Genomic DNA, 20299 nt, shown 5'->3' on the forward strand with positions numbered 1-20299 from the left:
GCCGACTTCGGCTCAGGTCATGATCTCACGGTCCGTGAGTTCGAGCCCCGTGTCAGGCTCTGTGCTAACAGCTCTGAGCCTGGAGCCTGCTTCGGAGTCTGTATCTCTCTCTCTCTGACCCTCCCCTGTTCATGCTCTGTCTCTCTCTGTCTCAAAAATAAATAAACACTTAAAAAAAATTAAAAAAAAAAAAAAAAAAGAAAAGTGTCCTTGAACCTCTCAGGCCAGGACAGTGCTTTCACACCAGTTACAGACAAAACAAAATATTCTACTTCTTGAGAAGAGATCAAAATCTCTGTCTACACTTTCATGCTGTTTCATTCTCTTTCTTTCCAATAAAAAAAATGTTTCACACACTTTTCTTGGTATTATAAGTACAGTAAACATTTTCCCCCCAGATTCTCAAAAGACCCATGGTCCTAGCCACCTTTTTAAAGCTGGATGTGGCTGTTCTTGGCTCATTTGTATATGACCCATAAGTACCTGCAGCTCAGTGGAGGCAGTCTAGAACCAGTGGGACCCATCCCGCACTAGACAGGCATCTGAGACCCACCGGACCTTTCCCCGTGGGGCCAGCCCTGTGTCACCTGCCAGCCTTGTTAACATGCTCTGTGCTTACACAGCCGGTGATTTTCACTCTTGCAACACTAAACCAAACCAGAATGTTGGCTAAGGCCTCACAGTCCATGAAGGACCTCAGGAAGTGAGGCATGGAGGGGTTGCTTGTGGTCTTCAAGCACCTATCACTCACTGCTCTGGAATGAGTCACTGAATGGAGTCCCAGTGAAACTACTGAGTCCCATGCCACAGGGGCTAAGCCCCCTCCTCTATTTCCTCCGTCTTGAGTTGGCTTATTTCTCTGAGACACCCATGCCTGGCATTTCGTGCCAGGAAAAGGCTTCCCATAAATAGCTTGCAAGACAGATGTACTGGCAGAGGTGGAAAAGGCCCACCATGCGGGTGGACATGTTCTCTGTCACCGTTCCTGTCCTGGCAGGACACTGATCTGCGGCCCAGGCTGGGACAGGGCAGACAAGTGGGGGAGGGGTCCACAAGAAAGAGCAACTCCAGGTAAAAAGGCTTTGGAGAGTTACCCTGCAAACATTTTCCACATTCATAGCCATTCCAGGAAAACCGTTATTTATTTGTTTGTTTATTTATTTATTTATTTTAACGTTTATTATTAAGAGACAGAGAGACACAGAGCATGAGCAGGGGAGGGGTAAAGAGAGGGGGAAACACAGAATCTGAAGTAGGCTCCAGGCTCTGAGCTGTCAGCACAGAGCCCAACGCGGGGCTTGAACTCACAAACTGCGAGATCATGACCCGAGCCGAAGTTGGTCACTTAACCAACTGAGCCACCCAGGCGCCCCCAGGAAAACCTTTTCTCTTTCTTTCTTTCTTTCTTTCTTTCTTTCTTTCTTTCTTTTAATTATGGGCATTGCTATGCAGCCACTTTAATCAATACAGACTAAAAACCCAAACCTGATGTATTTTTTTTACCTATACTTGTCTTACAGAAATTCTACTGAAAAGCATAATTATGACATTCAAGGACAAGAGGCTGAGGGTGCAGAGTACTTTAATTTACTATCGACATGGATTAGAGATAACTGGTTGTGGTCTTGCAAATGGCAAATGACAAATAGGGGAGGTTTACATTCCCTAGGGAAACGGAGAGGATTCTCTAAAATTCTTCTGGGCCTGGGGACGGTTTGGGGTATCTGGAAAGAGAAGTTACCCTGGCAGCTGGTGACCTTGGGGGAGGCTTGTCTCTTTCTAGGACACATTCAGAGTGTGGGTAGTGAAAAAAATGAAAACCAAGAACGTGGAGTCAAGGAGGGTGAGAAACTCAAGTCTTTCTCTCTACACAAAATTAGGGAAGGAGACACAGGATTGGATTCCTATTTCAAAGACATGTTGGGCTTTTTTCAAAGAGCGGAATTTGGGGGCGCCTGGGTGGCGCAGTCGGTTAAGCGTCCGACTTCAGCCAGGTCACGATCTCGCGGCCCGTGAGTTCGAGCCCCGCGTCGGGCTCTGGGCTGATGGCTCAGAGCCTGGAGCCTGTTTCCGATTCTGGGTCTCCCTCTCTCTCTGCCCCTCCCCCGTTCATGCTTTGTCTCTCTCTGTCCCAAAAATAAATAAACGTTGAAAAAAAAAAAATGTTTAAAAAAAAAGAGCGGAATTTGGCCAAAATCCCAGGTGTCCCAGCCCTTGGTGACAGAAGAAGAGTGGGCCGTGGGGACTGGGGCACATCCATGTCTGCATCCACAGGACACCAGGGTGCTTTGTCCTGGAAGGAAGCAGTATAGATCGTCTCATACAGTGGAGCAAAGCCCACCAAATTCTCTTGCTGATCAGCAACTAATTCCAACTCCCTTTGACTGTAAACCAAGACTCAAAACGTATGTCTAATTCAGTGCACAAAGGGCTCTTAATAACCTTGGGGTTTTGGTGAGATGGAGGCTGGGCTATGGGGGTGGGAGTGACAGAGTGGTTCCGCAGAGTGCCGGGGAAGAGGGGGCCATCAGTGGCAGCATCCTGGAGGGAAGCCGGGAACACTTGCGTGATGGGCATTGGCAGCATGAGTAGCAGTTGCTGATGGGGAAGCACTCCTGGCTGGGTGGAAAGCAGATCTTTGGGGTGCAGGGTAGAAGGCAGATCTTTGGGGTACAGGGATACTTCATGCAGGGGGGCCTCAATCGGGCAAAGTTGAGGCACCTCCTCTGTAGGGAAGAGAAGAGAGAGAAGGTCACTGAGAAACCAGTGGAATTGGGTCCAGAAAGCTGTGGTTTCTCTGGCTGCTGGGGCCTGTCGAGCTCCTTCTCTAATCACACCTGTGCTCTTCCTACTGCCCAGATCCCCAATGATCCCCTGCTGAATCTGTCTGGGCCTGTCGGTCCCCAGAAGGTCCCACCAGTCCCCACAGGTGCTCCATGTAGTGGGCAAACTTTGGGCTTCTGTGAACCCATCATTCCCTCATAGTGTTATGCTTGAGTGCCTGAGAGTGACAAAGGGTATGACCACTGCTTTCTTTTACTGAGACTTTCATTGTCATCACCCTACTGTTAAAAATCCTTACTAACCCTTTCGAATAATCTTGGTTTTCCCTCCTAACAGTAGCCACATTAGAAAAACAACACACCTAAACCCCCTTGAATTTATAAGTATGTTATTAATGAATCTGGGTCACCTAGAGGCAGACCTTGTCCTTTCCCATATCCACAAGGATATTGATCCAATGAAAAGTTCAAGAAAGACACACACCCTTGGGGACCCGCATGCCTGTGTGCAGAGTGGAGCCAAGCCCAGAGATGGGTAGGGATTCCTGGCTGTGACTTTCCCAGCAGGACAGCAAGACTGACATACTTTGTAAAATGTCACTTTCTAGGCAACTTTCTATGTAATATCACCTTAGGCTTTATCAAGTTAATATTGTTACCTTTTACAGATAAACATTTCTGCTTCTCTTGATCATAACAGAGATATTGTAGAGAGCCCAGACAATACAGACAGACATGCACGAGGAAACAAAAGTTGTTTATTTCCCAATCCCATTCTCTAATGCCGCCTTTGCACAACCACATTCCAGGGCTGAATAGGGGACCCTCTAGTCCATAGCCCAGAGCACTGCAGCTGGGTCTCTTCTCAATACCATAGACTGTTTTGGGCCCATGGGCAGAGTCTCGGTCATCTGGCAGGACGTTCACCATCCCTGCCCCAGGATCACATCAAAAACTCCCAAACTACACTCAACTGTAATTTTTTTCAATTCATCCTTAAATCAGTTTGATCAAATTCCCTAAGCATGTTCATTACAATTACACTAAAGCAGAGCTAAGCGCACGATTCCTCTGGGAAAAGCTGGCAATGTGGTCTAGGTTTTCACATATCCAAATCTTCTGTTATAGCCGTGAGTGAAGGTTTGTGGTTTCATTATAGGTCAGTACACTTGTGTTACACGTGTGCATGGGTGTGCTGCTACTGAGAACAGATTGGAAACTTTATCTTTATCTCAGGCTCCTTTATTTCTGCTTATTTACTCCCGAGCATAAACAGATTATCTAGACCTAGCAACTGCTGTGGGATTGCTCTGATTTCATCAAGGGATGACTGTAGGGCACCTGTGCTGAGCCCGTCCTCTCTCCCACGCCTGAGTCCGTCTCCGGGAGCTGCAGGCTGCATCTTCCCATGGACTGCTGGGAGAAAAGAGGGGCCCTACGTGGCAGGGGGAACGCAGAGGGCCAGAGAGACCCTGAGACTGTGTTGCAAGTGTCATGGGCTGAGTGGAGGGGTCTGGGGGTGGAGGGGAGTCTCCTTCCTCTCTGCCTTCCTACCATTTGATGACCTAAGGCAGTGACCAATTACTGTTTACATCAGTTCAGTGCTGCACAGTGAAGGGACTAATCTTGGATCCACTGGCAAATGGGTCACTGCTAGCCCGAATCTCCATGCTTTGGGACATGGGCTCCATTACCTCGTTTCCTGCTACTTCATGGGGAATGTGTGCATGTGTCAGCATGTCCTTGCACATGCTTGGGTTGCCTCTGTGTGTGTGTGTGTGTTTGAGTTTCGGGTCAGGGGGAGGAGAGGGTTGCAGAACACAGGAGAGCCAGCTGCATCACAATCCCAAGGTTATGATCTGAGATCTTCTCAAAGTTCACCGGCTTGACAGACAGCTATCAAGTTCAGTCTTCCTGGAGAGGGGAAGCTACGTACCAGCTTTGTCACACCCCCCTCCCTGATGAAGCTCCCTCTGTGCCATGGGCAAGGACAGAGGACTCAGGAGCTCCTTGGCATGAATACATCATAAGGCTGATCTGTACCCAGGTTCTAATTGTTCCATGGAAGAACACTTTCCCAGCAAACATACATGAGCTCATATTTAGAAGGAGGTCTGTTATCAGCATACTATCAAAATAACAGTGACATTCACAATTGTTTGCATATATAACACACTGCGCTGTGGACAGATGGACTCTGTGGACTCTGTGGACAGAGCCCAGATATTTCCCTATGAATCTGTGGACTCTGTGGACAGAGCCCAGATATTTCCCTATGACCCTGACAGCATTATATGGGTGTTGGAGCCTAGACTTGTACGTGAATCTTCCGGGGGTCATCACCTGCCCTGCCGCACCTCTCCACAGCCCCGTCACATTGAGTCCATCACGAAAATTCATGCACTCAGTTTCCACAGCTGTGACATGCAGAGAAGTGACCACCTTGCTAGAAGAGAAGGAGCCAGGCTGGCAGTGAGGCGTCAGCTCCTGATGCTGGCCCTAGGGCTTCTGGGCAGGAGACTTAACTGTGCAGGGCCTTGGCTTTCTCCCCATGGAATTGTGGGGGATGAAAGAGTTAGTTGTATTAAACAGTTAGAACAGTGTCTGGCCTCGGGAAGCTCTGTGTCACTGGCAGGTGTGGTCCCTGCGGGGTGGCTGTGAGGAGGAAAGGAGACGCTGTGCATAGGGCGTTGTGTGGGGGACACGCAGGGTATGCGCACTGGGACACAGCTCTGTGACCATGAACTACGTGCAGTGGGGGAGGGTAAGGTTGGCCACTGTTGGCCTGATTTCCTGGCAGACCTAGCAGTGGTCCTGTTGGTGAGTTAATGGGCTTCCCTGGGATAAAGCAACAAAGGAAGAGAATCAGGACCTTGGATGGGAGCCAGGGTTTGACTCAAGATTAAGAAACTAGACTGAGTCTTCTTGGGTCATTCTGTGTATGTGCATAGGGAGAAACGGTCCTGAAGAAAACAGCCACACTCAGGTCTCCAGGAGGATGGTCAGAGGGACAAAGTCACATGGGAGGGACCCAGGAGTGGGAAGGGAACCCACACCCAAAGGGCCTACTTATGGGCTCCCAGCTCTGCTCAGGATGAAGGGGGTTACTTTAGATGGCCCTGGGTGTTGCCACTTGCTCTCTGGGTGGCCTCTGTGACTTTGCTGGCCTCTCAAGACTGTTTTCCCATCAGTAAACAAATGGGGTCACTTTCACTCCCAGCTTGAAAGAGTACTGGGCTGACTCCAGAACTGGCATGGTAGGGGCCTGGCAAAGTGCTGGGCAGCTACAAGTGCCCCACAATCCATGACACTCCCAGTAGGGTCTTGGGAAAGGGACCATATCAGAGGGTGCCCAGTGCCCCTGCCCTCCCCTTGATGGGGTAAAATGGCCCTTTCTGGTATCTCTCCCTTGTTCTCCCTCTGGTCGTGGGCCTCCCTCCATGTCTTGCTCTCTCCCTCTGCCCAGAGTGGACGTGGCTGGGTGGGTTCCTGGCATAAGGCCGGTGTGGTGCTAGTGACCATAATGGGGTTGTGGCCCTGGAAGAGGCTTCAGGAGATCCAGATGCAGAATGGGCATCTGTGCAAACATGGCTGGGACCGCGAGCTCTGTTTAGACCCAGAGCCAGGAGCCCAGTGGTCTCCTGAGGAGCCTTGAAACCTCCGACAGTAGACTTGGCCCTGCTGGGTGTCAGCACACATCCATGTGTCTCCTCAGCAGGGTCCCCACCCCCAGGCGTGCCCAGGACTCCTAATGCTCACCTGGCCACCAGGGACAGTCATGCTTGCCTGAACTAAGAAAATGACTAATGCAGCCCTCACTATAGATACTGGGGACACCACGTCCTCCAGGCACCTGGCCCAGTCTGAGGTTCTGATCATGGGGAAGCTTAGGCACATGATTCCCAGGCAAGCCAGGAGCATGCTCTTCATGGGCCCTAATTCTGAGCTCTGCATTGGTTTTGGGGAAACCATTATGGTTTCATGAGTGCTGACCTGGTGGGGGCAGGGCAGTGAGAAGGGTGGAGGCAGGCCCTGGGGTTCAAGTCCAGCTCTGCCACTCCTAGGCTCTGTGACCTGGGGCAAGTTGCTTGATTTCTCTGTGCCTTGGTCCCTCCTTGGTAAAACTGGCATATTAGTAGTACCTGCACGTACAGTTACTGGCAGGATTGAATGTGAAATTATGGAAAGTTCTTAGACTGGCAGCTGGCATAGGAGGAACTCTAACAATTAGCCATCACAACTATTAAATTCCAAGGGGAACACCTGTAACATGCAGGCTTCTCCCCATTGTCACAGGCAGTGGCATGTGGAGGGACTCTACTAGCTGGCAAAAGCACGCAATGTTGGTCAACAACATGGGGGTGTCACCATGCCCTCTAGCATTCCTGGCACATGAGGGAGCTGCCAAGGAGAGTCTCAGAGGATGAGGGTGTGGAACCAGCAGACACAGGTTGGGGAGCTCGGTGGGGAGGGATGATGGCTGGGGGTCAGGAGAACTTGCTGGCCTGCCTCCTTCTCCAGCCTCTTTCACTTAAGCTTGGAGGCACTGGGTAACACTCTCCCCAAGAAAGCTTCTTGTCCTTCTGATGGGGACCAGCAAGGAAATGCAGGCGCCCCATCCAGAATCCACATGGGAGGCTCATGAGCACCGCGTCTCCTCGTCTGGGGCATCCTCCCGGCAGATGCATGGACAGGGCTCTCTGACCCATAGTCCCTGAGCTCAGCTGCCAAGGGCAAAGAGAAAAGGGCGCCTGCCCAGGGAACATCCCTGTGCCCCTGCTTACCGCGTTCCTGGGCTGACACCACATCAATGGGATCTGGTTGCAGCTTTGCACAAAGTCACACAAGGTGTCCAGTTTGCCCTGAAAAGCAGATGTGGCTGTGAGGAAGCTCCAGGGCCTGGCCGTCACCTCCAGAGGGGTAGCAGCCCCTCTGCCTGAGATGGCTCCAGAGGGCTCTGTCCCCAACACACTGAGGCCGCCCTGTAGTCTCTGCCTGGGGCAGGGGCCTGGTGGCCTTGTGTGTTTCAGGGCAGGCAGTGTCACTGTAGGTCACAGATTGTTTTGGAACCCGAAATGACTCTGTATTTCTGGTGTAGGAGGAGAAGGCAGGGGCTACTTTGAGAGGAAGGGTCTAAGGTGGGGGACATGCAGGGTCACAAGGAGAGGTCTTGCAGGGGAATGTGATGTGGGCATCAGGGAGCTGGGCAGGAGCTGGGAGAAGGGGACAAGGGCCTACAGGGGGCACACCAGGAGCAGGTGGGGACGAGGGCTGATTCTGGGGCTGCTCCGGAGAGAGGAGGGGAGGACACCAGTGAGAGGCCCTGGACCCAGGGGCAGGTGGCCTCCCGACTTCAGGACCTGTAGTTCAGGCCTCTCTGGGCCCTACTGAGGGGGCAGGTGGGGCTGTGCCTTGTGAGCAGGAACAAGCCCCAGGCCATGACCTTTGCCCTGTCTGGAGGCGGTTTGGCTTCTTTGAGCCCCCAGGCTGAATGTCCACAGGCTTTCCAGCTGCCATCTGAGGTTCCTTGAGGGGTCAACAGGGAGACAGCCGGACTAGGACTAATGTGCCCGGGCCCTGGTACAGTGGTTCCAACGGGTTCATCGCCGCAGATGCAGGACCAGGAGGAGGCCAAAGCTCACGAAGGAAGATTATGGGGTTCTTCCTTCCTCAGCCAGGGCCACCAGGGGCCTCCCCACCCTGTCTTCATGCCCCCCTGCAGGGCTGGGAGCTCCCACCCAGGGTGCGGCCCTAGCACTTCCTGTGAGGATGTTTCCTCACAGCCTCCTCCTCTTGAGGCCCTTGTCCCCATGTCAGTGCGTCCAAGGACAATGTAGTTAGCTTAGTCCCTCAGTTTGCTGAGCTGACTCATGGAACAAACTTTGCTCAGAATTTTCCTTAAACGATTCTTTTTCTGACCTGTGGGAGACTGTTTGTGATTGAGCTTGTGTTTTACTCCTCTGCCTGGTGGCCAAGAAAATGGAAGCCATTGTTGGAGCCGCTGATGACCTCAGACAGCCTGGGACTGGCAGGCTGTGGCCAGCCACCAACATCTGAAAACCTGGGCCCCTTCCAAGCCTGGTGCCGGGCTCCAAGTGGTGTTGGTGATGGCAAGAGCCCTCACAGTCTTTGCCCTCTCCTGGGGCCCGGGATCGGGATGGCCTCTGCAGTTTTTCCCATGCCCAGGGATCGATGTAGTGCCCACAAAGGTCATCTCCACCCAAGCCACGGTTCATGTGGGGCCATGGACTGGCTGCCTTCCCTTGTCCCTCAGCCCCACCTAAAGGCCCTTCTCACCTCTATCCGTCTTATCCCGCCTCCTCGGCACCTACAAGGGACCACCACTGGGCGGGGCCGTATACATTCCCTCACGGGTGCCTAGGAAGAGAAAGTACAGTTTGCTTCCTGGTCTGGCAGCTCCCGGGTGCAGACACATGACATCTGTCTGTTGCCCCAGCAGCTGTCAAGCACTGGCCACTCGACAAGGGGAATTTGGAGATACCAAGGACAAATGAGGAGCACTCTGTACTGTGACAGTGTCCTCCTTGTGAAAACAAGCAAACTCTTTTGGTTTGCAGATATGGCTTTTCCCCAAAAGGCCAACAAACTCTATCCTGTCCCTCTGTGCCCTGGTGCCGCCCTTGGTGGAGAAGCCTGGTCCTGTGGCTATCAGTGCATAGGAGGGCCATCAGGGTAAAGAATTGATGGAGGACAGGGCTGCATTCACCTGACCCTGGCACATCCAGTCTCCTCAGGTGACAATGTAACCTGCTACTGTACAGCCCCAGACACTGAGGGCTGTTTCCTACCAGCTCTCAGGCTCAGGTCCCCCTGTTTGGGACACTGTGTCCCTGCCCCTGAGTGAGCCATACCCGCTCCTCAGATCCCTGCTCTCTGTGCTCACCCGGCATGGGCCTTACTCAGACTCCATGCCAGGGAAGACCTCTTCCAACCTCACCAGCTCTGCACTCCCCACAGTACCAGCCCGGTCAAGCCTCTTGCCTGCCAGGTGACAGGGATAAAGATCAGTGAAATTCAGCCCAATATTCATTAGAGCCTGAAGGAGGCGACCTGGTCCTGATACCTGAAGCTCTTTTTCCAAGAACTCACCTGAGACCGGGTGAAGGTACAGCTATGAACTGTCCTTTGGGAACTGGCAGAAGTTCCAATATTTTTGGGTCCACAGCCATTGCTGAAATAGGCTACCCCAAGTTGCTAAGTGAGTGGCGCAGCTCTTGATCAGGCTGAGTTGCACACTCGGGAAAGGTGTTTTGAGTCGTAAGTCCTCCCGAGGGCCCTCCCTGTCCCTCTATCACCCTCTTCTTTCGTCCAGCTCTCTCTACCCAGGTAGGTGGGAGGCGGTGGGGCAGCAGGTGGAAATATCCTACAGGCAGCAGGACCCCTTGTGTGAAGGTCAGCGTGGGCACCAGGCACACTGACATGAGGACAAAAATCAGGACTTACCATTACTATCTTCTGCACTGGTGGCTCCTTGCAGGGCTAGAATGTTAAAGAGACATGAACATCGGCTGGAGGAGCATGAAGGGCACTGGCTCAGCCATGCAGACAGAAGGGGACCCTACTCAGCAGCAGTGGGACAGAACGTGGGCTTTGGGTGTCAGTCTGCGAGCCCACTGTCTATGGGATGTGGCCAACCGGCTCCAGCATCCCGAGGCTCAGGCTCCTGGGTTATCAAAGGGATATCGGACCTCCCTGGCGGTGGACAGGGAGACAGCCAGACTAGGGTGCCTGGTCCCCGGCGGAGGTGTCCACGCAGTAGTTTTCATTTGGAGCCCTTCCATGACATGAAGACAAGAGAACACATCCAATTCCCTTCCTCCTCTCCCCTCACCCCCCACAGCCCGCAGCCTTCCCTAGTCCCCACTCTGTGCTGACAGCCCCCACTCCCGCTTTCTGTCCTCACAGCTCCCCCTCCACAGCAATCCGGCCTGCTTCTGTCTTGCTGCTTTGCTCTGTCCTTTCCCACCTCTGTGGTTTCCTCTTCCTTCACCCAGCTCTGTCCCGGGTCCTTGCAAACCCAGCAGAGCCAGTACGTCTGCCCTTCTCCCTCCCCAGGGGCTAGTGTCTCTCCTTTGCTAGGGCCCTGATGCCACAGCCTATGAGGCTGACATTTTACCCGCCACCCCCAGGTACCAATACCAGAGCAGACACCAGACTGTGAGCTCCTGTGTGCAAGATGGTGGCAGCTCCTTTCCCGTCCCTGTGTGCCAAGTATGGGGCCCATCATGTCCTGGCCCTTAGTAATGACTGAGGAAGGAAGGAGGGATGCACTGGTTGTGTGCAGAAATCTGTACTGGTTTCCAAGGCTCAGTTGCCCCAGAGGCTAGGAATCATCCCTTCCAGCAGATTCTCTTTTGTGGGTCCCAGTGCCTCCTATGGGCCCCGCTTTCCTCTCTCAGCATCAGAGGGCTCTTCTGGTGCTTGGTCTCCCTGAGTTCTCCAGAAGCCTGGCTGCTGTGATGCCTCCCTTGTCACTGGGTACTGGGGTGGCTTATCCCCAGAGGACAGGGCAGCTCATAGGATGCCTCTGGAAACAAGCATGAAGCAGGGGGTCCCTGAGATGCAGGCTGAGTTTCTGCCCAAGAATGGTAGACACAGTCTGTGCCTTTGTTTACTCATCTGATGGCCTGGGAGTTTATGGGAACCCGCCCAGAGGCAGGATCATGGGGCAGGGGTAGGGGCTGTATCCCTCAAGTTGTTGGCATGGGCCTGGGGAATGGTACTATGTTCAAGATATCACTTACCTTTTTGCAACAGCATAGCCAGAAGCAGCAGGAAAGACACAGGACTGTGAGCACGGCTGCGAGGAGCACAACCAAGTAGATAGGTTGGATAGGTGGCATAAATGATGCCAGGTTTTCCGGGGGAGTCATGACTTCTGGAGAAGGAGGAGCTGGAGAGGGTGGTTCATCACCTTCTGATGGCATATTCTGCAGAAAGCACACGTCAAAAGTCTAGGGGAGATCTGGATGGTCCTCACTGGGTGCCTCCCCCCAGCACACTACACCTGCACATCGCGTGTTCCCACTCACCTCAGATTTCCCCACCTCCAGGGAGCACTGAAGGCCTGGAGGACAAGACTGCACTCAAAGAGCTGCTGTGGAACCCTGGGCCACAGAGCCCACCACTGGCTTCGTTCCGAGGCTCTGGCCCAGAGCCCTGACAAGGACCGGAATCCCCATGTGTGACATGCCAGCCCTCACTGCACGCCTCAGCCGCACGCGGTACAGTCCTGCCCTAAACCAAATGCTCGGCTTTCCCTGAGGCAGGGGAGCTACAGGGGACAGAGTCTGTGCCCAGGAGGGGGAAGCAGGGTGGGGGCCCATGAACTCAGGCTCCTCCTGAGTTCTTTCCTAAATGTGCCTGCTGAGGGCGGCCTGTCAGTTAGACTCCTGAGGGACAAATGGCCGAGTGCGGTCTGCTGGTCAGTGAGTGCCTGTCCTGGCACAAGCGAACATACAGTCAGAGGACTGTCCGTGCTGCTGGAACCCTCCCAGCTGGGACTGGACACTAGGCTGGTGGCAATCAGGCACGGGCATTGCTCCTCCCAGGCAGCCCTCTTCTTGTGCCTAACGTGCTCTGTTGCCCATGTCATGCTGCCCCTCCCCAGGTGCCCAGGTGATGTGGAGCTCCGAGAAGTGGGCACCTGGGAGCAGCACCCTCTTTCCCACGTGCCCATCCCTGAGCTGAGTCCCAGGCCCTCCCCACAGCCCTGGCAGCTTCCCACCAAGTGCCGGAGAGCAAAGTCCAGCAGAGGTCAGAGAGTTAGTGGAGATGGAGCATGAGAAAGCAGCAGAAGCAGTGGGGGAGGCTGATGCCCTCTGCAAAATGACAGGGGTGTTCCCCAAGTGGGCTTGCTCTTGCGAGCAGTGATGGGCGTGTGTGGGTTCAGCTGTGCCAGCAACTGCTGAAACACCCTGACTGGACAGGGCCACAGTGGGTCCCGCTGTCCAGATCCCCTCTGTCTGGGGCCCGGGTTTGGAGCACCTCGCTGCCCCAGAGGTTCTGGACTCAGGCTCCTAACACACTAGCCTCCCATCCTCTCCCACCTGCCCAGCTGGAATGCAGGATGGAACCCCGAGCTCCCCACTGCTATTCTTGGGCCAGCAGAGGTGGCAAGGGGCAAGGCGGGGTGGCAGAGCCCCAGCACCATTTCTGGACTCTGCTTAGAGCTCTAACTGTTCCCTTTCCTGTGCCTTCAGGGACACCTGGTTCCCAGAGAGAACAGAGGTTCTGCAGGACCTGGACAGAAGGCTACATGGCAGGTGCTCTTGTGGAAGCACTCCCAGGGCACCTCACAAGCCCCATGTGTGGGCAGCTTGCCAATGAAGGGCTGAGGGCCCCAAGCTGACTCTGAGAAGTCATCCCAGCCCCCTGTCTGCACAAGCTACTTTCTTGGGCCATTGGCACTGTGTCCCTTCTCCTGCCTCCCAGGGCATGTGCTCCTTAAGTGTAAGTGCTCTGGACAGCCCCAGGAGGGAACCTGCCACCTTACCCTGGAACTCATACAGTTGTCGCTGGTGATGTTAGCATCACTCCTGATGAAGCTGATGGCATTATTCAGGCTAACTTTCACATGGACCAACCTGCAGCATAGAAATTGTGGATAGACACAAATAGTCCCAACAGACATAGTTCTTGCATGTGGATCAAACCACATCCCCCATTTCTTCTCATTGTAACTGATCATCAGGGATTGGGGCCACCAGTGAGCACACGGCATGGGTAAGGAGAGCTCACACCAAGCCCTTGAGATCAATCTCTGCAGTGAAGACTGACCAGGCATGAGGAGTCCTGCCTGGGGTCAGATGCCCTCCTGGCCATGGGCTAGGTTTCCAAGGAGGGTAGATGGGTGTCACCATCCTGACTTTTCTCAATTTGCAGAGTATGTTGGCTTAGCTCTGATGGCTACCTGGAGCAAAGACTTTCCCTGGGGACATCATCTCCAGTAGTCTCCCTCCTTGGCAGAGACTGGGCTATAGCATATCCCTGAGCATCTCAGGTGACCACCAACAAGGAGAAGTAGAGAGTATGCCCTGAGACTTTGGGAGATACACATGTGTTGCCCCAGCAGAGGTGACATCCCACATCCTATATACCTCATAGTGGCAAAAACTGCACCTGTGGCCCTTGACTTGGGCACTTACTGGTCTGGTTTTTGTATCATTACTCCTGAGCATGTTATGGTGTTATCATCCACAGTGGTGGCTTTTTTATCTAGGAGAAAACCACAAGAGAATAATGTCAAGGAGCATGCCCATCCATCCATCTCCCCTCAGCTGGCCCCTGGCAAGCAGACTAACACTGGAAGATGCCAGCTTCTCTTTGCTGCCTTCCTCTGAGCCCCTGCTATACACCAGGCTCTGTGCAATGCCTGGCTGGAATGCAAAAGGTTGAGTCCCTGCTCTCAAAGGCCCTACATTTGAGGGATGGGAGGGAGACAATGAAATAACAAAGAACAAAATAAATGTGGAGAGGGACACTTCTTGAGACCACAATAAACAACAGAAGGCACAGTGAATAGAGGGGAAGGGACAGCTGCTTAGGAATGCGGGGCCTGTCCTGTCCCTAAGAGACACCATTTCTCTTAAGGGACTGAAACATTTACTATGTAATGTTGTGATGTCTGGAGGTAGCTCTGGGTTTACCAGATGGCCCTGCAGTAAGACATCACGGCACACAATCTCATCAGGTCCAATGAATGCACTGGGGGGGGTGGGGCTCAGTGGGAGATAGTCCTACTGTACCACCCTGCTCTCTGGGGAGGATCACACCCATCTCAGCGTGAGGGCACATCTACATACCCAACATGTGCTTCTACTGGCCACTCACCCATCATGGAGGAATACCTGATGCCTGAGTATTTCCTTACATTACAGGCTTACATAGGGGATGTGGTTTAGCTCGACTGTCATATTGACTTCATCTTGCAGTAGAGGAAAAAGAAGCTGAGAATAGAACCCTCATTTGGTCAAGGTCAGACAAGTAATGTGTGCCTGTGCCAGGATTCCTGGGCCTGGGCCTGGAAGCTGGCATCCTGTCTCAATCCCAGATGCACACATTCTTCTGTGAAGCTCCCAGTGTGCCTGGCCCAGGGCTGCCTGTGTTTCTCGCCAGCAGACTCAACGGATTCGGGTCCTTGTCTCTCAAGGCCAGTGAGAACTGAGCCAAGGGAGGGGGAGTACAGCTCTGGGGCACACCCAGCACACCACAGCCATTCTTTAACCATTCTTGGTTAAAGCCCTGCTAGGAGAGGCTCTTGTGGTTGATGACTTCCCAGCTTTGAGGTATAGGTCACCAGGCTTCCCAGCCAGGTCCCTCCTTCTACTTGATCTATCCTCACAGGACCCACAGTGAATGGTAAGCAAGGGCTTTGAAAACTTGGCTGGCTGAGGGGAAGGCAGCCTGTTGTAGGGAGTTTGTCACTTGGAGGCACCAAGAGAGCTACTTACCGAAGAATTTATCATTGCTGAAGCGGAATCTACAAATAACTTCCTCCTTGTTTATTGCATTATTAAATCCTTTTCCAGAAATCATAATTTCATAGTCTTCTGCAAAGCAACATTCAAAGGTCTGTGTAAGGTGGGGCTGAGGGCTGCCTCCCCTCTGTCTTACAAGGCATGTCCCTCCACAAAATGGAATTCTCAGGAAGCAAACATGTTGTAACAAACAAGGCTGACCTCTGGAGTCCAGATCCTGACCCAGTGTAATGGAGGGTCCACTCTGAGTAACAGGGGAGATTTAGGCTGTAGGGGGGCCTCTCATCTTCATCCCTGATACTTGGGGTCCATTAAAGGGACCCAACCTCATCCTCTGTATATGCTAAGATTCTGGGACCCTGCACAAAGAATCCCCCATGGAAGAAGTCCTGTCTTAGCTGTGGTTCTGGAAGTCTCACATGATTGCTCTTCCCCTGCCTTTGCCTGAGGCTTCATGGACTACACACAACCCACCCGGCATTCAACAAGCACTTCCTCTTTCAGTGTGGAGACACTAATATGTGAGGTGCAGGTCTAGACCCTAGACCTTCACCAGGCTGCTGAGCCTCCCCTGAAGCAAACACCAGGGGATAGAGAAGACAGCTGGTAGACTGGATCCCTAAGGATTTAGCCAGGATAACATGTGGGTCTTTAACTGCAAGCCCAAGGTCATTAGCCTCCATCACTGTCTCCTGTCCCAGACTGGGTCATTCCAATCCTGGAAGCTTAGTTTGCCCTAGCGCAATTTATTTATTTACACAACCTTTATTATAGCACAACCTTGGACCTGGCTGCCCTTATTTCTCCTGCTTCAGGTCTCCCTGCAGCTCCCATTGATCAGGGCAGTGTTTGCAAATTCTCTGCTTTGAAGAAAATAGATTCTGGGCCTATGGCCCAATGCTGGCTGCTGTTGTGGTTTGTTAGGCATTCAAGTGTCTTCCAAAAATGGGTATCAACACTTAAAGCCTGCACATTTTCCCTAATAACCCAGATCACTAGCATTCTTCAAAAATGGGAACACCTGGGAAATGGTGGGTTCATATTTCTGCATGTCAACCATTGTCTGGGCCCTGTTCATATCAGGGGAGCTCCTCAGGGGCCAGCGCCTGCCTTACTGCACTACACCCCACATGCAGTCAACCATCCTTGGCTTGGCCTCACACATGCCTCCTGCTCATGGCACCAGCCTGGCCCCCGAGGGCACTGATGGCAGTGGTCCACCCAGCGGAGGCTTGATGTCTGTAAGTGACACGTCCTCTCCCACACACAGTAACCAACAGTACAATGCTGCTTTGAACTCAGTTGTGCCAGGCTGTCTGCTCAAGACTCACACTTCATAAGGACCCTTCCCACCATGACACGGGGCTCTGTGATTGGCCTGGAAGGAGCAGTTGGGCTTATCTCCTGTGCACCCTTTCACCAGCCGGGCTAGGGCCACCCTGAGCAGAGCTTTGGCTCTCAGTCTCAAGGAAGTGTCATCTGCAATTTATATTCCAGGATTTTTTATTGCAAAGAAGCATTTCCTTGCAAGACAGAACTGTAAATTGACAGCCCACACTGTAATTAGATACAGGCAGAGAAGGGAACAGTCAGCTGGCTGCATGTGGACAGATCAGGCTCCAGAGGAGGCAAAAATAGTGAGTAGATCCTTCCTGCCACAAGCACACAGGCAGAAGGAACCGGAAGTGGGCAAATCTGTGCCAGGCCAAGCCATGTAACACCGGTGTTCATCCAAAATGACACTCCTCACTAACTGAGCGTATACTATGGGCCGATCTACACTTTCCTTAACCTCTAATACCCGTGAGCTAGGCATTCCTACCCAAGCTTTCAGAGAGGGAACCTGAGGCTAAGAGAGGGCAGGTGGCCTCCTCCAGACCCCTGGCAGGTACAGGGCCAGGATCTGAGTTCAAGTACCCATTCCAGGACCCACTTCTGCCCCCTTTGCTCTTGTCTTAGTTCTGAGCAGCTCTCATGAGGCTGCTTCAGAGGCATGGCCCCATAGTGCCTGCACTTCTCAGGAAGAGCACGTGCTGTCCATATGCTTGTGACCCCCTTCCCAAAGTGTGCACCCTGCAGCCTTCAGGCCCTGCTCAGTCACCACTTCTCTGCAGCAGCACTCTCTGTGTCCCCAAGGCACTGCCCCTTTAGAGGGTCTTGCCACTCTGGCAAGTCTCGGTAAGTGGAAGGCAGGGTGATGTGTCAGACTTTTGAGCAGAAGAGATGTGGACTTAAAGGATTTTGCTTTGTCTAGTAGCTGCTCCTTGGTTCCAACACCCCTCACCCAATTCCTCCAACAGTAACACACACAGGAGGAGAATGAAGCCAAGGATGGATGAACATTGGCTTTCAGGGAGCTGTGTCTCCTAGGTAGAGTCCCACTGTGTACCTGCTCTCGGGTGGCACAGGGACCATCCAGTCCCTGGCAGGGAGACCGATCCTTCTTTATGAGAGCTTTCTTTCTGGAGGAAGAGTTCTACATCAGGCCTCCTGGGGCTCCAGAGAGAGGAGCTGGGAAGGCAGACAGCCCGCTGACAAGTTCAGGAGGAAACCAAGCAGTGAGGAAGGACAACCAACCAACCATGAGACTGACAAGGGCACCAGGTGGAAGTGACCTGTCCTGGGAGGGTTGGGCTCTGGGAACACCATCTGTTGCCCAGCACAGGCTCTTTGGGAGAAATTCGACTCTACTGACCAACGTTTAAGCTGTGTGTCCTCTTAATGCCACAATTCTACTTCTGGAATTGATCTGGGGAATCCTGACCCATGCCCACAGAGAGGTGAGCCTCAGGGTGTGCACAGCCTGCTGTAGCCACATATTAGGAACCACCACAATATCGACCAGGGGAGACTAATGAAAGAAGTTTCCTCCATCCATGTAATGGAGTATGTGCAGATGGCTGGAAAATGTTATGACCTGCATGATCCCATTAATGTAAAAATACCTTGAAAAGCATATATAAATAGCTATTTGCATCTATATGATCAATTATATATGGTAGCTATTTCTGGGAGGCAGTAGTAGTAGAAAAAAGGGGAACCTCATTGTAGAGGGACAGTAGCTATCCAAACTGGTGGCAATGGTGTCTTTGCACTGCTTTTGCCTTCTGGGTCCTACTGCCCCACATTCTGCCTTGCCTTCTGCACACAGTGAGTCTCCTGGCCACCCTGCAGAACCTGTTCCCCAGCTCTCAGAGAAAAGCCCGCCTCTGCCCTGTGTCCTACTATGTGCCACCACTGATGTGCCATGGCTGTTGGGCTTTGTAGACACTCACTCCGGGCCAGCCACACACAGGAAAAAGAATGAGAAGGTGCCACCTCCAGCTGTCCTCCTAGACATAAATATTGAAGCATATCCAGCAAACACACAGGAGTGATGATTCTCCAAACCACTGTGCCCAGAGTACCTGGCCAAACAGAATGTTTAAATAGAATGTTCATATTACATGAGTCTACTGAGAAGATATTTTAAAGGATCAAACAGCCTATGGAGGAAAAACTGAGAAGAATTGCCTTCAGAGGTTGGGGACAAGGATTGTCTGGCAAGTGATCTGAGGGGATTTTCCAGGGACAATGGTAAATTCTGTCTTCCTGGAGTGTGCATTTTTCAGAAGTTGTTAAAAAATACACTGAAGTTTGCTGCAATTTAAGGAGAGCTCTTAAGTAATATTTCTATAAATAAAGATATGCAGAATGATGGGCTTTAGAAGTGAGGTAGCCTGATGTCTTTAATTGACTTGAAACACATAAAAAAATAAGATGCACTGTGTGTGGTTGTGTGTGTGTGTGTGTGTGTGTGTGTGTGAGAGAGAGAGAGAGAGAGAAAGAGAGAGAGAGAGAGAGAGAAAGAGAGAGAGAGAGAGACCAAGCACACTGATTAGATAAATGTTAAAGAAATATGGTGAGATATTAAATATTAACTGCAAAATCCAGGTAGTGGAGACAGGGGTGTTCATTGCACAGTTGTTTCCACTTTGCTGTAGGTTTGAAAATTTCCTTCATAAAAGGTTGGTAACACATCAAAGAACTGAATGAGAAGAATCAACCGTGACACAGCCAAGCAGAAGTCATGGCATATTCAAGGTGAGAAGTGACTGAGAAGGACAGACCAAGGGCTGTGGGAATCCAGAGGGGCCAGTGAACCAAGAAAAGGACAAGGATGAACCTCCTGTGAGTGTGGCGTCAAAGGATGGATGGGCTGGACCCTGTAAAGTGGGGGGAAGTAGGGTCTTGTAGGAAGCCTAGTGACACCCCAGCCTGAGAGCTGAGGGAAGACCTGACTGGCCCTGCTGTGGGGCTAGGGGCCTCAGACTTCCAGGCCAGGCTGGGGTTAGGGAAGGGGCTTTCTCAGTGCCCTCAGGCACTGTGCAGATGATGGGCTGGAGCACAGGCCTAGAGGCAGGAAGGCCAGCAGAGGCCTCTCTGCCTCATCCTGGAGAGCACCCTGAGAGACTGAAGAGGTCAGGAGTCTCGTGTTCATGCCCTGTCTGCTTCCCATGGCACCCTGACCCACTGATTTATTTCAATTGACAGCCTGATGAAAAGGCTCTTTCTGTTTCATTTGGGGTTCAGGTTCCTGCCTTGAGCTTTGCCTCCAAGTGACTGTCATGTTGTGTGGCAGCTTTCGTCAAGAGGGCGACGATCTTAAAGGTCAGAGCAGGAAATGCTGAGTTGAGCTGTCAGCGGGTGTGTGGCAGGCACCTGTAACCCTGGCCAGGCCGCCATGGGGGATGGACAACGACTGATGTTTGCACCTGCAGTTTGACATGCTGCTCAGACGCCATGACCTGCGTGTGTGCAGGGGACATAATCAGAGGAATGAAGCTGTCAGGTCAGCTGCATGGCAGGGTGCTTTAAAGCAGAAGCAGGGCAAGAGCCTACTTGTGTGGGAGTCTCCTGCCCGCCTCCAACCTCTCACTGCGAGTTGGTTAAGAAGACAGGAAGAGTCGGAGAGCTGCTGCCAACAGCTGGCTCAGTGGGAGATGCTTTCATACTGGTGATGTTACCCCCGCCCCC

The 20299-nt window shown here is 52.4% G+C and overlaps 1 protein-coding gene across 1 annotated transcript in view; it reads right to left on the minus strand.

Annotated features, from left to right (window-relative positions):
- Window positions 1–2127: 2127 nt before the first annotated feature.
- Window positions 2128–20299, minus strand: part of ANTXRL (ANTXR like) — a 36988-nt gene continuing 18816 nt past the window's right edge. The window contains exons 10-17 of the mRNA XM_047826358.1: window positions 15257–15355; window positions 13952–14021; window positions 13300–13390; window positions 11549–11734; window positions 10248–10283; window positions 9081–9161; window positions 7568–7645; window positions 2128–2726 (exon numbers count right to left, since the gene is read on the minus strand). Coding sequence (XP_047682314.1) covers window positions 2472–2726; window positions 7568–7645; window positions 9081–9161; window positions 10248–10283; window positions 11549–11734; window positions 13300–13390; window positions 13952–14021; window positions 15257–15355 — 896 coding nt within the window. The 3' untranslated portion in view covers window positions 2128–2471. The remainder of the gene's footprint in view (window positions 2727–7567; window positions 7646–9080; window positions 9162–10247; window positions 10284–11548; window positions 11735–13299; window positions 13391–13951; window positions 14022–15256; window positions 15356–20299) is intronic.

This window comes from Prionailurus viverrinus, chromosome D2, assembly GCF_022837055.1.
Source record: "Prionailurus viverrinus isolate Anna chromosome D2, UM_Priviv_1.0, whole genome shotgun sequence".
NCBI lineage: Eukaryota > Metazoa > Chordata > Mammalia > Carnivora > Felidae > Prionailurus > Prionailurus viverrinus.